The following is a 13,714-nucleotide window of genomic DNA, read 5'->3' as shown; positions in this document are numbered from 1 at the left end:
AAAAAAAAAAAAAAAAAAAAGCATTTCATCATGTCAGCATGTTCCTTGCAAAAAGCCAGCTTTCTTGGCCATGATTTCCTTTTGCTTTTCTGTCTCTCAGAATTGTGGCCATTAGACTCCTTTAGCCCTTTGGGGCAATTTAAAATCTCCCTCTGACTTTTCAAGAAAACTTTATGTTGTGTATAGTTACTCTGGCTGTTCTTTTTTGCCATTTGAGCAGGATAAAATTATTACTGGAAGGGAAAGGATCTGAGAAAACATGGAACTTGATTCTTGTATTTAACAGATAAAAACTGAGTTAAAGAGAGGAGTTGCTCTCTTTGGCTGTTACTTCTGGGTACTTGCCACTAGCCTTAATTTTCTCATCTGAAAATGGGACTATAGTCATGGGGCAGCCTCCCTCACATCATGGTCATCTGCTAGATCTTTGAAAGCCTCAGAATTTTCTATGAGAGTTCTATAATCATCATCATCATCATCAATATCACAGTCTTCCATCATCAAGTTGTTCCCCAGTCATATGACACATGCTGCCATGTTCCCTTAGCAGTTGTTAAAAATTTCTGTTGTCCTCCCTGATTCAGTTTGAATCTAGTTTTGGATTTCCTAGATGTGTAAATTCACTATGTGTCTCTGTCTTCAGACTGAACGACCCTCATTCCAGTGATGACTCTGAGGAACGCTTGCAGGACTTTGGGCCACAGGCCTACAAGCTGCTGTTTGCAGTGTACAGCTTAGGAGAGAAGTTTGGAATTGGGGTCCCAGTTTTATTTCTTCGAGGATCGGTAAGTACCCACCTCCTCGGTTGCCATCGCATTTGCTGTTTGCCACCCCTCAGCATCCCTGGAGGGGCGTGGCATGTTGTCGCTCAGCCTGTTCTTGGCGAGGGAGGGCTTGTCTTTCTGGCCAGGCCCTTGCTTTTCCTTGGCATATGTGCTCCTGTGACTCATCGCCAAGGGGGCTTCAGTCTCTGTCCCCACCTGGGGTCTTTCCTGCCACCTTGATCTCTGGCTGATGGGGGAATCCTCAGAGCCAATCTCCTTGGGACTATTAAGAAAAGTTCACTTTCAGGATGCCCAGGGACTGGTGCAGTTTGCACTGTTAGATTGAAAACTACTAGGTGCGTTCTGCTGAAAAGTAGTAATTAATGGATACTTGTCAGTCAGATCAGTAATCTGTAAGTATGTACTTGGCACTTTTTAGCAAAAACTTAATCCTGTGAAATGTAGTTTTGCATTCTTTGGCAACATTTTGTAGTCCTTGTTAACTGGATTATTTTAATGTTAGACCACCAAGTGATGCAGTGAATAGAGTGCTGTGCCTGGAGTCAGGAAGATGCTCTGGATTCAAATCCAGCCTCACACAGTTACTCGCCATCTGATCCTGAGCAAGTCACTTAGCTATAAAAGTAACTTAGGTGTATAATGCTCCTCCCTCTCAGGTTTTTGTGAAGATCAAGTGAGATAATAGCTGTAAAGCAATGTCTGGCACATATTCAAAGCTTAACACATGCTTGTTCCCTTTTCCTTTCCTTCTCAAGAAAGTGGGAAAGAGAGCCTAACATGAGGTCATGCAAGGCAATAGGTTTTTGTTTGTGTTTTAGGAAAAAGTATATTTATAAGCACTTGCTTTGGATGTGTACCACCTTCTTAAACATTTGAACAAGAATTTCTTTTAATTTGAGGCTGACATGACTTTAGATTTTTTTCTGCTTAAAGTCTGCAGGAATGGGGAGCTTGATGTCCCAGCCCAGGTCTATTTGGGTGGTAATCCAGGAAACTATATGAGGAGATGAGCAGGGTAGGAGTGTCACAGACTTGTAACTTTCTAGTTTTCATTTTATTTAATTTATGTGAAACTCATTCCCTCTCTGAAATACCATTAAGATTTGAGAACATTTTGAGTGTCTTTGAAAAATCCTATTAAACGGCCCACTTGTCCATTTTACCCTTAAAGTCCACGTAGCCCAATTGGAGTATGACATGTTAAATTATCTTGGTTTTAATTTGGTATAAGCTGGTTGTGTCCTTGATGAATGTAAGTGGGCTCTTAGACAAAACTGAAAGGGCTCCCAGGAGAGATCAGATTTCACCTGTTATTTGAAAACGGAGTCAGACAAGTCCTTTTGGGAGTCTTCAATTTAAAAAGTTATCCTTTGTGAAATTTTATACCACCCTTGCTAGACAGAGATTTAGAATCTTTTTTAAAAAGCCACTTAATAACTAAGGAAAATGTCATATAGCAGCAACCCACTGTTTGCTATAAAACCAAGGCAAGTTTGATTTTTCTGGAAAGTATTGCCATAATAGCTTGGATGATTATTTTAAAATTTTAACTTTTAATTCTTTGGGAATTCAGGAAATTGTCTTCCTAATTAGAATAAATCTGAGTGTATACACATATTATTTTGATAGACAAGACCACATCTGTCTTTGTAGACTATTATTAATGGTGGAATATAAGTTAATTGTCAAACCTTTAATGTTTATTTATACCTTAATGATGATACCAAGTGTCCACTATGATTCCAATAGTGCACATTCCACCTCCTTAGGTAAATAAAATTGTTTGATGTTGTGAACTCTGTTTGCCTTTTTCCTCAGGATTTAAATAATTTGCCAACTGTGTGAATTCCTTTCTTTTCTTTCTTTTAAGGATTATTCATTTTTGGCTTGTACAGGAACCCTCTATTAGTACAATTAATTCGTTTTATATACTGCCCCAGACAATTATAGGAAATTTTTTTTGAAGTGCAGTTCTTAACCTGTTTTTCTTGGGTTACTTCTGTTATCTCTTCAACTCCAAATAATGTTTTTAAATGCATAGGTCAAAAAACATAGGCTTATGAAGGAAACCAATCATACATATTAAAATGCTGTTTAACAAACAAAATAAAGTTCATGAACCCCAGTTCTGGTAGATTGCTGCAGGTTTTGGTCTGTGGTCCTGCTTGGTTCAGTCTTCTTATCAAAGATGTGGATGAATGCTTAGTTGGCCTGTTGATCAAGCTGATAGATGACCCAAATTGTGGAAGAATCACCAATATGCTGAATGACAGAGTTAGGATGCAGAAAGAACTTTGGAACTGTGAGGAAATAAACTGAGGGATATAACACAGTTTTCATTTCTACCTTTGGGAGAGTTTTCTGCTGTAGAATCATAAGCTTTTTCATAGTCCATAAATAATTAGCCAAGAGAGTTCTGTTCTTGTCCTCTTTCGTTCAATTGTAAGATGGTAAAGTTGTATCCTTTTGCTGAATAGTGCTTAGAAAAGCCTCTACGGGGTGGTGGTGGTTGTTCAGATGATTTATCAGGGCTGACTCTTTGTGATCCCATTTGAGATTTTCTTGACAAAGATACGGAAGTGATTTGTCATTTCCATTTCCTTCTCATTTTACAGAAGAAGAAACTAAGACAAAGATGGTTGCCCAAGGTTCAGTAGTTATGAGAGAATTTGAGGTACTTCATAAGCCTCATTTGACAGATGATGAAACTCGACTAGAGAAGTTTAAGAACATGTGAATGATCACAACAGCTAGTTAGCTAGATTGGAACTCTAGTGCAGATCATCTAGCTTAGAGTCCAGTGGTCTTCCCATTTGATGTTCCTGATGCTGGTGACTCCTGATGTCTGTGCACTTGGAAGAAAGCATAAAAGGTAAAGAGGAAGTGGTGCTTTCAGAAAAACAAAAACACGATCTCATCAGCAGTCTATCTGGGTGCTTATTAAGAACTTAGTGGGTCAAAGAGACGTAGCAACCACTGCAGGAGACTGAATCAGCCTGGGATCAGAATAGGATTGAGATGGTCCAAGCATGCAGAACTAAAGATAATAGAAGAACATGCAATTCTAGGAATCCACAAGAGTCTTCCTTAAGATGGCTTGTCACCCACGGTCTTCCATCCAGGTTGGAAGCTGTAGCCTGGAGGAGGTCTTCTGCACAGAGCTCTGGGAACAGAGCAACCTTGTCCTTGAAGGATATAGCCAGTGAGTAAGCTCAAGGTCATTGGAGTGCAACTGAACACTGGCATGAACTGAGGGCATCAGCTTGAACTGCCTTGAACTGAAACCTGAAGTAAGATTGTAAAAGGCAAAAAGGGGTATTGCACAGGTGGCAGGACCTCTCTTCCATGTAAATGGTGTGGAAATGGGATTGACTGTCATTGTTAGGGAGAAGCTGATGAGGCAGGTTGGCTGAAGTACCCAGTATACGAAGAGGAATAATGTGAGTGGTGAATAGGAGGATGAAATCAGACTTAAGAGAAATTTTAAATACTAGGTGAAGGTGAAAGAATTTTAATACTACTGTATTAAGTAGAGGCACTAGGGAGTAGCTGGATTTTTTTGAGGAGGAGAATGACCTAGTTAGATCTATGTCCTAGGAAATTTTATTTACTAGCTGGGAAAGGATAAATTAGAGAATAAAGAGATGTGATGAAAGGAGAGTAAGCAATAACTCATTAATAGTCCAGGCGAGATGTAACAAGGACCTGAAGAAGAGCATGGGCCATGTGAGATCATGGAGAGGACAAGCTGCAGCTGGCTGGGCAGAAGCTTCATGTCCCCTGTCCTGCCTGATGGGGAAGGCAGGTGATGATGGAGTCTTGGGGACAACATTTTGCTTTTTGAGTTCTTGTCTCCCAATCTTTTTGAGGTCATTAACCTCGGGTGTTTTAGCAGTCACAGACAGTCTGGGGCTGATGACTTGATTTCATTCAGGACATCTAGGTATGCTTATATTATCTCCTTGCTGGCTGTGAATTTTCTTCTTAGTCCTTTTGGTCCTATCCTCTGTGGTCCAAAGGTTATTCTCCTTGGCATGGAAGACAGAAGAAAAATATGAGTTTGGGCATTCAGGTTTGTTTGCCTTCCTTGGTCATTGCCCCATTCTTCTCTTGGAGTAGTTCAGAACTTTGGTTATTCTTGGCATCTTACATTTTACTATTCTAAGCTGGCTTATGTGGAGCCCTCACTGATTGTAGGGCTTGGTCAGTTTAACTGTTTAATTCCTGAACGCAAGAAAAATAGAAATGAAATATTATGGGAGTGAACTTCTTGGCTTTGGTCAGATGGTGGGTTTCAATCATCTTTCCTTTATATGTCAGAAAACTGGCCTGGAGGTGATGTACAGTAGTGCTGGGGATATACTCTTGGAATCTGCCAAAGTCACAAGTCTTTAGGAGCACAAGCCACTCAAGACAAGTCACCCACCCCAAGAGAATTTTAGCCTGTTTCTCTTGTCTATTTGAGGAAATAAGTATTTTGTCTACTGTAAGTAAAGAAAAATGTGTAGATGTTGATTTTTCCTCCTAATTTCAGAATTCGCAACGTCTACCTGATAACTTCCGCCATCATTGTCTCTTTGGTGGTGGCAAGGACCATTTGGAGAGCTGGTGGAAGGCTTTGGCTCGGCAGCTGATTTCAGAAGGTTTTTTAGAAGAAAAGTCAGGATCCAAGAAATTTGCCAAAATTTGTGTTCTTTCAAAGAAGGTAAGAAGAGTAAAAGTTGACCTTTCTGTTATATTTATGTTATATTCTCACACAAAATATATTAAATGGACCTCTTCTATTAGAATATGAGACTGTTTTTACTTTGTTTTACTTAATACAAAACTGCTTAATACAGAACACTGTATAGTAGGTATACAGTACACGCTTATTGTCAAAACTTTACACACAACAGACATATACTAAATATTTATTGTCTGACTGAAGGTTTTGTTTTATAGGGTAGAATCTGGCTGGATAAAGCCACTGATAAGTCATCCCAGACGCTCCTCCTTCATGCCAATGAAGATCTGTGTCCAAGGAAATTACTAAAACCAAGGTTCATTTTTTTTTTTTTAATTTTTTCATTAGTTTTTTTGTTAATAAGTCATTTCAACATTATTATTTCACAGTATGTGAAATGCTTGTTTTTGCTATGTTTAGGTTATAACCCATACACTTATTAGACTGCAAGGGATGGGGAAGCAGGATATAGGTTGGGAGAGGCAGTTGGATGAAGCTATTGATAGCAAGACAAATGGCTGAGTGCAGTGCTGAGACCAGCATCTTCCTATTAAAGAAGACTCAGATGGTGGGGAAATCATATATTTTCTCCTTTTCATATGCTGAAAGGGAGACCATTGTAACCTTTTTTATCAGTTGTAATAATTTGTTCAACTCCTTCTTGAGCTCTTCAGAGATTTGGCTGAATAGGCTTGAAAAAAAAAAAAAAAGCAAATATTATCCTTGAGAGGAGAGTATAAGCTGTCATCGGTGGAGCTGACATTGAAGTTTGGGTTTTATTGAGTTTGTGAAGAGCTCAAGGCTGATTGTCTGAATCAGAATTATTTTAACACTTAACCTAACAGGTTTTATTGTGAATAATATTACAATAAGATTTGCATTTGTAGAACAGGGTTCCTCTATTAGAAGGTCAACTTCCTTGAAGGAAGTTTGTTTAAAAGAGTCAGAGGGAAGTTTTTCTCTTTGGCTCTTTCTTTGTATCCATCGAGAAGATTAGCTCTGGAACTAAACTTGTAATTTGTCTTGATTGGAGAAAAGTGACATAAAAGAACCAAGTTTGAAATCCAGAGGGAACACTCTCTAAATTTGTATTTCTGTGGTCTGGGATTTTCTCCAAGGAAGAGAACGAATGGACTGGGGGAGGGGTGGAAGTAGGGTGGTGGTAATTTGACACAGGTGCACCAGAGCATGGCTTCTCTCTCTCTTGGAGTCTTGTGGGGTGTTGGGGGCCCAGTATTTCTTGAGGGAATGCAAGAGGGGAAATCTGTTCATGGAATGTGGCAACGAAGGATTTGGAAAAACAAGACCTGGCTTCGAGTGCTGGTTTTGCTGCTTGCTTCCTGTGCAGTCTTCTGCAGTACCCTCTCCCACACTGTTTTTTGCTTCCATCGATTGTAATCTGGGCTTAGGAAGAGGTGATGTCTAAAGTCCCTTCCGGTTCTATACTGTTAACAGAGGTCTCAGGCTGAATAAAAGTTTAGAAGTGTCTTATTAATTAAAGTTAATAAGAACAGAAATTGCTTTAAAGCTTTAACATGTTTATGTGCTAAAAAGCTATAGACAGTATCAGGTTTGCAATTAAAGTTATAAATTAGATTTTTTTGAGAAGCTATATACTCATTTTGCTTCTTGGCATTGAGTGTTTTTGTTGTAATTTTTAGAGGTTAATTTTAATGATACTTATAAATTCATTAATATATTCTACGTTTAATTACAGCCTTGGTCTTGTTTAACTGGGGGATCAGTGAATTCTTTTGCTCAATTTATTCTTCATTAGAACTTTATTATGTTTTATTCTGTTTGAAATTATTTTTAGAGACTTTGATTAGTTGAGCTTGTTCCCAAGGCTGGTGACATCAGTTTTCATGGTTGGGTCAGTTTTGGAGAGGTCAGGCTGATAGGAGCTCTCCTGAGTAAAGTATTGGTTTTTCTGCTTTTTCATGCGAAAGTTGAAATAACAAAGAGAGCTTATCTTGGGGAATGGGAGGTGGTGGGCAGTGAGTAAAGAAAGATTATTTAAGTGATTCAAAGTTTCAAACAGTTGGAGTTCTAGGCTGTTATTCTTCATGGTTAATTGGTACTGGTGTGTGTGTGTGTGTGTGTGTGTGTGTGTGTGTGTTTCTAAATGCATTAAAGTTTTTTTTAAATTAATTTAATTTACTTTAATTAATTTAATTTTAATTTAATTTAATCACTTTCATAATTTATATTTTTATGGGATTTGAATATCTTTAAACCAGGAAATGTTGTAGAGGATGTATTCTTGTAAAACTATTGATAATATTTTGTCTGGGAAAAAAATAATCCTAATAAGAGATAATAGTTTTTTTATTCTCAACAATATTTTATTTTTCCCAAATACATGTAAAGATAGTTTTCAACATTCATTTTTGTAATATGCTCTCCTAGCAGTTACAATTACTAGTCTGTCCTAGGCCCACCAGAGTACCTTTGACCACTGACCTTTGCAGTGTCAACTCTACCTGGCTCGCCTCCTCTGAGGCCTTCAAAGGTCTCTGGCCACGATTTCTTGAATCTATAGTTTAATAACCGGTAACATGCTCAAGAACAGCCACGTGTAATCTTAAAAGCCTTTATTATACCTACTCACATAAGGCCCTGACTTGTTAACTCCCTAGTGAACGCCTAGTCTGAAGACCCATGTGTTCACTACCAAACTCCTTACCTCTCTTGGTTATCCATCAGCTTGGCTCGGCTACCCCAGGCTAGGAAGCCAGGTTAAAGAGAGCGACTTGCTATCTGCAGTGGGCTTATAAGGGGCCTGTGAGGTCACACACACAGCCAACCAGCAAGAGAGCCATCACTCATTACAAAGCTATCTCAATATTGCTAGGATCCCACCCACAGGGCAGTCCTGTATCTACAGAAATTACTTCTGGGCCACTCAATCTCCTCTTGCACTGTGGCCGCCCATTTAAAGGACCTTCCACATTTTTATAATATTCTGTGTTCCAATTTTTTTCTCCCTCCTTTTCTTTACTTGTTCTATAATCCCAGATAGCAAGCTATCTGATATGGGTTATAAATGTATAATATTTTAAAATATATTTCCATATTTGTCATGTTATGCAAGAAAAATCAGAAAAACTGGGGCAGCTAGATAATGCAGTGGATAGAGTACTGAAGTCAGGAGGACCTGATTTCAAGTCAGGCCTCAGACACTTAACTTTTCCTAGCTGTGTGACCTTAAGTAAGTCGCTTAACCCCAATTGTCTCAACAACAACAGAAAAAAGTCAGAACAAAAGGGAAAAAGCATGAGAAAGAAAAAGCTAACAAACAAAAGGGAAAAATTTTATGCTTCAATTTACATTCAGTCTCTCTTTGGATGTTGATGGCATTTTCTATCCCAAGTCTATTGGGATTGTCTTGGAACACCACATTGCTAAGAAGAGCTAAGTCTATCATAGTTGATCACCACATAATCTTACTGTTATTGTGTACAATGTTCTCCTGGTTCTGCTCATTTCACTCAGTTTTTCCAGGCTTTTCTGAAATCAGCCTGCTTATTTCTTACAGAACAATGATATTCCATTACTTCCATATACCATAATTTATTCAGTCACTTCACAACTGATGGGTATTCCCTTAATTTCCACTTCCTTGCCACTATGAAAAGAGCTGCTATAAACATTTTTGCAAATGTGAGTCTTTCCCCCTCTTTTGATTGCTTTGGGATCTAATTGTGACATTGCCGAATCAAAGAGTATGCACAGTTTGATAATCCTTTGGACATAATTTCAAATTGCTCTCCAGAATGGCTGGATCTGTTCACAACTTCATCAACAATGTATTTGTGTCCCAGTTTTCCGACATTTATCATTATCTTTTCTTGTCATCTTAAACTGGTAAGTGTGAAGTGGTATCTTAAGTTATCTTAATTTGCATTTCTTTAATCAATAGTGATTTAGAGCATTTCTTTATATAACTAAAAATGGCTTTAATTTCTTTACCTAAAAATTGTCTGTTCATATCCTTTGTCCATTTATTAATTAGGGAATGACTTTTATTCTTATAAATGACTCAGTTTTCTATCTGTTTTAGAAATGAGGCCTTTATCAGAAGCATTGGTTGTAAAAAATTGTTTCCCAGTTTTCTGCTTCCCTTCTAATTTTGGCTGCATTGGTTTTGTTTGTACAAAACCTTTTTAATTTAATGTAATCAAAATTATCCTCCCTCCTTCCCTCCCTCCCTCCCTTTCTTTCCTCTCTCCCTTCCTTTCTTTCTTCTCTCCCTCCCTCCCTTCCATCCTTCCTTTCTTCATCCTTCTTTCCATAAAAACTATATTAGAGAGAACTGGAAGCTCCTAATTTTAGGACTGTTAAAGAAGTCATTGTACTTAGGAAATAGGGAAGTAGGAATGCCTTGTTCTGGACCTGCATCGTTTTTGATGAAAATTTTGTTTAGTAAAGTTCTACTGGAAAGCCAGAAAACCAAATATATTTAGTTCAGGAATCTTTTGATGAAGGGTCCACCTTGTTAAGTGAAGACACCTGGGTGTTAGACACCATTCCTCTGATTTAGACACTTGGTAAATGGAGAGCTGCAAATTTAGGGGCAAGGAGACCACTCTACTCAGGCCATCTCCTTATGGTTCTCTGATGGGACAAAGCACTGGGACCAGGACTTCTGGAATATTGAGTTTCCATCAGAGGTCAAGTGCTTTAAGGGGCAGAGGACTGGCTGCAGAGCAGGGACCATCAGAGACGGCTTTATCCATGAGAAGAAAAGTCTCCAAGCCTTCTTCCTCAGGGCCTTCGGTCTACATTTTGGCCTTGCTGCACAGGGTCTCTGAAACTTAAGGACTGAGGGGACATGAATTGGAATTTGATTAGCTGTAGGCTGGGGAAAGTCCTATTAGTTTGGGACTGGCCCCTTGGCTTCTGGGGTCCTGTGACACTGCTCTGGTAGCATTAGCTTTGGCTCCTGGAGTAGGCTATCCCTTTAGCAGTATCAAGTGAGAGCCTACAGATGATGGGAGTTGGAGCTTGGGGTCATGATCCAAAGGCATGTCTCAGGTCAAGATGGAATTTTCCTTTGGTTCTTGGCCCATCACCTCATCAGCAATGTGAGGGATGAGACAGACTGAGGAGATGACTTCTCAGTCAGAGAAGAATGTCCCAATCTGGCTGTGAGTGCTCCTGGTAAGGCCAGGTGGATCTGGGTCCAATGATTATGGTGGAGGTGTTTGGGGAAGGGGGGTGGATTGGAGTGGAGGGTTCTAGGGCTGAGGAACCTATTCTCTTGAAGGATTCTTGGTGCTGAAGCCTGGAGACAGAATCTTTTTAATGGTCAAATAACGTGACTAATACTGGACCTTGGAAGCTGTTCAGTTAAGGGTTCATCTCTTAAACTCCAAGCATTAGTTTCTCATGTAAAATAGGACTTTAGCTTACATAGTCTTTGATAGTTTGGGACTCAAACACCTGGTATTCTGTTATATAGAATCTAGGAGAAGTTTCCTCTTGAATAATTCATCTTATTTTTAAAAAAAATTTAAACATTTGTTAACTTGATTATAATTCTCTTACTTCTGTCTGCAGTCTGGCTCCCAGGTTCATCGATCCAGTGAAGATAAATTTTTTTTCCGTAAAGATACTAGTAATCTCTTGTTGGCCAAATCCAAAGGAATTTTACTTCTGTAAACATTTTCAAATGAAGATCTCATTTATCAGATATGTAGAGAATTTATATTTTCCTAGTTAATAAATGGTTAAAGGATATGAACATGTTCAGAGAAAGAAAGCTATTAATAGTCACATTGAAAAAATAAGTTTAAATCATTAATTATTAGAAAAATATAAAAGAAGCTAGACCTGAAGTCAGGAAGACTCATGTGACCTCATACATTTCCTAGCTGAGTGACCCTGGGTAAGTCACTTAACTCTGCCTCAGTTTCTTCATTTGTAAAATGAACTGGAGAAGGAAATGGCAAACAAATCCAGGATCTCTGCTAAGAACATGCCCAAAGGGATCATGAAGAGTTATGACTTAAATAACTTATCAGCTTGCTCAATTCTTTCTCTTCAACCTCTCTTTAGCCCTTTGACACTTGATTATGGTCTCCTCCGTGATAATCTCTTCTCTCTGGGTTTGGGGAATCCCTCTCTCCTGGTTTTCATCCTGCCTATCTGATCACTCCTTTTCTGGATCCTTATCAGCTCACACCTCTGACTGTTGATGTGTCTTCAGGTTCTGTACCGGGTCCTATTCACTCTGTTCTCTTTCCTATGATGACTTCAGCTCATTTGGATGTGGAATCACCTATGCCCTAATCTCTCTGCTGACCTCCAGTCTTGCATTTCCAGATGCCTCTTAGACATCTCAAATTGGATGTCCAGTAGCTAGCTTAAATTCAAGATGTCTAAAATTGAACTCATCTTTCCCTCTAAACTCTCCTGTTTTCATAATTTTTCTATTACTGAAGAGAATCACCCATCTCATAGTCTTTTGGGCTCCCAGCCTAGTTGTCATTCTGGACTCCTCACTCCTCATTGGGGGTGAGATTCTTCCCCTCCCCCGCTGCCCCAATATCCAAGTTGTAGCCAAGATCTGTTGAGGTTACCTCTGTAGCATCTCTCATATGTATACCCTGCTCTCCTGATGCTGCTAATACCTGCATTATTGTACTAGCTGCTGGGAATCTGCCTACCTCAGGCTTCTCCCCACTTCTGTCTATCCTCCATTTGAGTGAATTAATCTTTAAGCAAAAGTCTGACCAATCATAGTCTAGGACTCCCATCTCACTTAACTCCATTGACCCCTAGAATCAAATATGAAATGCTTCTTTGGCTTTTAAAGCTCTTCATAGCCTGCCCCCATCTCACCTTTCCAATTTTTTTATACTTTGCCCCTCTCCCCTTTCCCCCACTTTTCCTTGGCCCAATACTCATGATCCAATAGCACTGACCTTGTTCATCTCACCAGACCCTCTTATCTCTTGATTCCTGGCATTTTTTTTCTGGTTGTGCCCCCATCTCTGGGCTGCTCTTTCTCCTCCTCTCTGCCCTGTTCCTTCCTTCAGGTCCCAGCTAAAATTCTACCTTCTATAGGAGTATTGGGAGCCATCTTAATTTTATCTTTTAATATTTTTATTTTCCTCTGTTACATGTAAAACAACTTTTTACTTTTGCTTTTTAAAACATTGAGTTCCAGATTCTCTCCTTTCTTTCTCACCTCCTCCTCCCTCATTAAGTACCATGTGAAGTTATGCAAAACATTTTCCATTGCAGAAGAAAACATAGTCTTCTCCCACCCCCACCCCCCACAAAAAAAAATTCAAGAAAAATAAAGTAAAAAAAAGAGTATGCTTTAGTCTGAATTCAGACACAATCAGTTTTTTCTCTGGCTATGGACAGCATTTTTCATCATAAATCCTTCAGAGTAGTTTTGTGATCCCCTTAATTCTAATGCTTTTCCTCTAAACTGATTATCAGTTTATCTTGTCTATAGCTTATTTGTTCATGGCTATTTGTATGTTGTCTTTTTCATTGGAGTTTGAGCTCTTTGAGTATAAGAAGTATTTTCTGCCCTTCTTTGTATTTATCCCAGTACTTATCTCAGGGCCTGGCACAGAGTAGGTGCTTAATAAATGCTTGTTGACTTGATAGGAGGGATTTGACAATCTCATAGATCACTCTTTGGTTAGCTGGGCCTTTGAATGGTTTAGCACCAAATTCTCAGTGATTTTTTCTTTCTCACATAACCATTTCTTCTCCCCTTCCTTTCTTATGAGCCCATCAGAAGCTGAAATGAGGGGTCTTGCTCTGGTCTAATTTCCTTCATGGGGTGGTGCAGCTGAACCAGCACTGAATTGGGGGCCAGAGGACTAGATTTCAAGTCTTGGCTTTGCCCCCTTTGTTTTCTGTATAGTCTTGGGCAGACACCTGTCTTCCTATGTCTCAGTTTCCTCTTCTGTAAAATTAGGAGCCTGGACTAGAAGGCCTCTGAAAAGCCTTCAGACTGTCTATGATTTTGTGAGCAGTTTCTCACTTGATGGAGATTCTGTAATCAGTGTTTATTCTGTAGCTGAGTCATTCCTGTTAACAAATTAATTGGAGAAGAATTGAATAAATGTTTTAAAATAAATAGGTCAAATTCTACTCCAGTCAAAGCTGTTCTCTTTACTGGTTTTGATCATGGGACCACTGATGTCCCTTGATTGACTTTATACTATTCTGACTG

General features: G+C 39.0%; 1 protein-coding gene across 15 annotated transcripts in view; it reads left to right on the top strand.

Moving 5' to 3' along the window:
- Positions 1–13,714, top strand: part of WRN (WRN RecQ like helicase) — an 89,747-nt gene that overhangs the window by 51,965 nt on the left and 24,068 nt on the right. For all 15 annotated transcript variants that reach the window (XM_074272950.1, XM_074272955.1, XM_074272954.1 and 12 more), the window contains 3 exons: positions 644–785; positions 5,320–5,490; positions 5,730–5,827. In XM_074272950.1, the coding sequence (XP_074129051.1) occupies positions 644–785; positions 5,320–5,490; positions 5,730–5,827 (411 nt within the window). The remainder of the gene's footprint in view (positions 1–643; positions 786–5,319; positions 5,491–5,729; positions 5,828–13,714) is intronic.

This window comes from Sminthopsis crassicaudata, chromosome 6 (assembly GCF_048593235.1).
Source record: "Sminthopsis crassicaudata isolate SCR6 chromosome 6, ASM4859323v1, whole genome shotgun sequence".
In the NCBI taxonomy this organism is placed as follows: domain Eukaryota; kingdom Metazoa; phylum Chordata; class Mammalia; order Dasyuromorphia; family Dasyuridae; genus Sminthopsis; species Sminthopsis crassicaudata.
The sequence above is the reverse complement of the archived record's forward strand: the minus strand, read 5'-3'. Positions and strand labels throughout refer to the sequence as shown.